At 35.6% G+C, this 1,789-nt stretch overlaps 1 protein-coding gene across 1 annotated transcript in view; it reads left to right on the top strand.

The window, feature by feature from the left end:
- Positions 1-1,789, top strand: part of TRAPPC6B (trafficking protein particle complex 6B) — a 19,340-nt gene that overhangs the window by 11,647 nt on the left and 5,904 nt on the right. The window contains exon 4 of the mRNA XM_012658324.1: positions 1,108-1,201. Coding sequence (XP_012513778.1) covers positions 1,108-1,201 — 94 coding nt within the window. The remainder of the gene's footprint in view (positions 1-1,107; positions 1,202-1,789) is intronic.

The following is a 1,789-nucleotide window of genomic DNA, read 5'->3' as shown; positions in this document are numbered from 1 at the left end:
TTTTTTTTTTTTTTTTTGTACAGACGGGGTCTCATGTTGTTCAGCCTGGTCTCAAGCTCCTGGCCTCAAATTGATCTTCCCGCCTAGAGTTACAGGAGTGAGCCACTGCACCCAGCCCTGATTTTTAACTATTTTGGGGTTATAGACATCTTTGAGAATTGGAACACAATTCCCCTTAAATAAGCACATGTACATGGTTTTTATTTTCATGGGGCTCACAAATTACAGATTAAGAACTCTTGAGATAATCTCTAAGGTCTCTTCCTTAGAGATGTCATGATTTAGATCTAATTACTTCTTGGTACCCATTTATGTATACTAATTTTAAAATAACAGTATTTTATATTCACAGATATGTAATGTTATTGAACATCATGCAATACAGAAATTTAGATAGATAATAAAAATTCCTTGGATAATTAATTTTTTAATTCCCATTCTTATCATGACTTTCCCTGCTATAGCTCAATCCTATTCTCTCTCTTTGTTTTTATATGACAAAGTTTGTCAACATCCGTACTGTCAATATTTTGAACTAGGTGATAATTCTTTGTTGTGGCAGGCTGTAAGTCTTGAATAAGTCAAGCTTCTTGGTTGTAGATAGTAGAAATCAACTCTGGTTGAATGGAATATTGCTAGTTAGTTTATAGAATTGATAGGCTCAGAAAACAGGTAAGAATTAGGGGGTGTTAGAGCAGCCAGTAAAGAAGCCAGTAAAGCCAGTAAAGAAGTAAAGTCATTCCACAGGGAGAATCTAGTTAGAATCCTGTGGGCAGCACAGACAGTAGACACAAACTACCTTTGCTGCATCCAGAACTAATTCTAATCTGTTTCCAGCTTGTTTTTGTCATTCACTCTAGGTTCATAGTCCTGGACTGGAGCACTTAAATTGTTTGAGCTTAAGACCTGTGTCCATGCTTTAGTTGCCAAGGAGCTGGGACACCTTCCAACCATCATATTTTTCAGTAATTTGAGCAGTTCTTCCACAACTCTTTTTCAGCAGCAATGACTTATTGATAGCATGGCTTAACTAAATGTCTTATTTGTCAATAGCTTTACTGTTTTAGTAAATCCTTACTATTTTTTACATTTTTTTTTTCCTTTTAGTATTTAGCATTTACGTGTGGCTTAATCAGAGGTGGCTTATCAAACTTGGGGATAAAAAGTATTGTAACAGCTGAAGTGTCTTCAATGCCTGCCTGTAAGTTGAATTCACATTTCTTACTAATGTTTTTGATAATGTTTTTCAGCTGTTGGTTGTTTCTTTTTTTTTTAACTTAGAGGAAATTACAGATGCTGAAACTGTTTCATTTTAGTTTTATCAGTTTAAAATTTAATGTAGTAATATGCAGCATACTATATTCCTATTCAATAATTTTTGAATTAATAATGTACAATGGTTTAGAAAAATCTGCTAAGTCCAAATTTGGTCCTTTTGTAGTTCATAAGTGTGATGATTGGGTTTTCATGAGCATATGTGAGACGTGCCTGCCTCAAGCTTTGTTATAACGTCAGCACATTACCCGACTGACATGGAAACAAAAAAGGAAAGAAATCCAAATATATAAGACAATTTAAGGGATGATTCTTAACGTTTTTTTTCTTTTGAGACAGAGTCTTGCTCTGTTGCCCGGGCTAGAGTGCCATGGGCATCAGCCCAGCTTACAGCAACCTCAAACTCCTGGGCTCAAGTTATTCTCTTGCCTCAGCCTCTGGAGTAGTTGGGGCTACAGGTGCTGGCCACCATGCCCAGCTAAGTTTTTCTATTTTCTTTTCTTTTTTTTTTTTT

Source organism: Propithecus coquereli, unplaced genomic scaffold (genome assembly GCF_000956105.1).
Source record: "Propithecus coquereli isolate 6110/MARCELLA unplaced genomic scaffold, Pcoq_1.0 Scaffold116, whole genome shotgun sequence".
In the NCBI taxonomy this organism is placed as follows: domain Eukaryota; kingdom Metazoa; phylum Chordata; class Mammalia; order Primates; family Indriidae; genus Propithecus; species Propithecus coquereli.
This window is presented reverse-complemented; position numbering and strand designations above follow the sequence as displayed.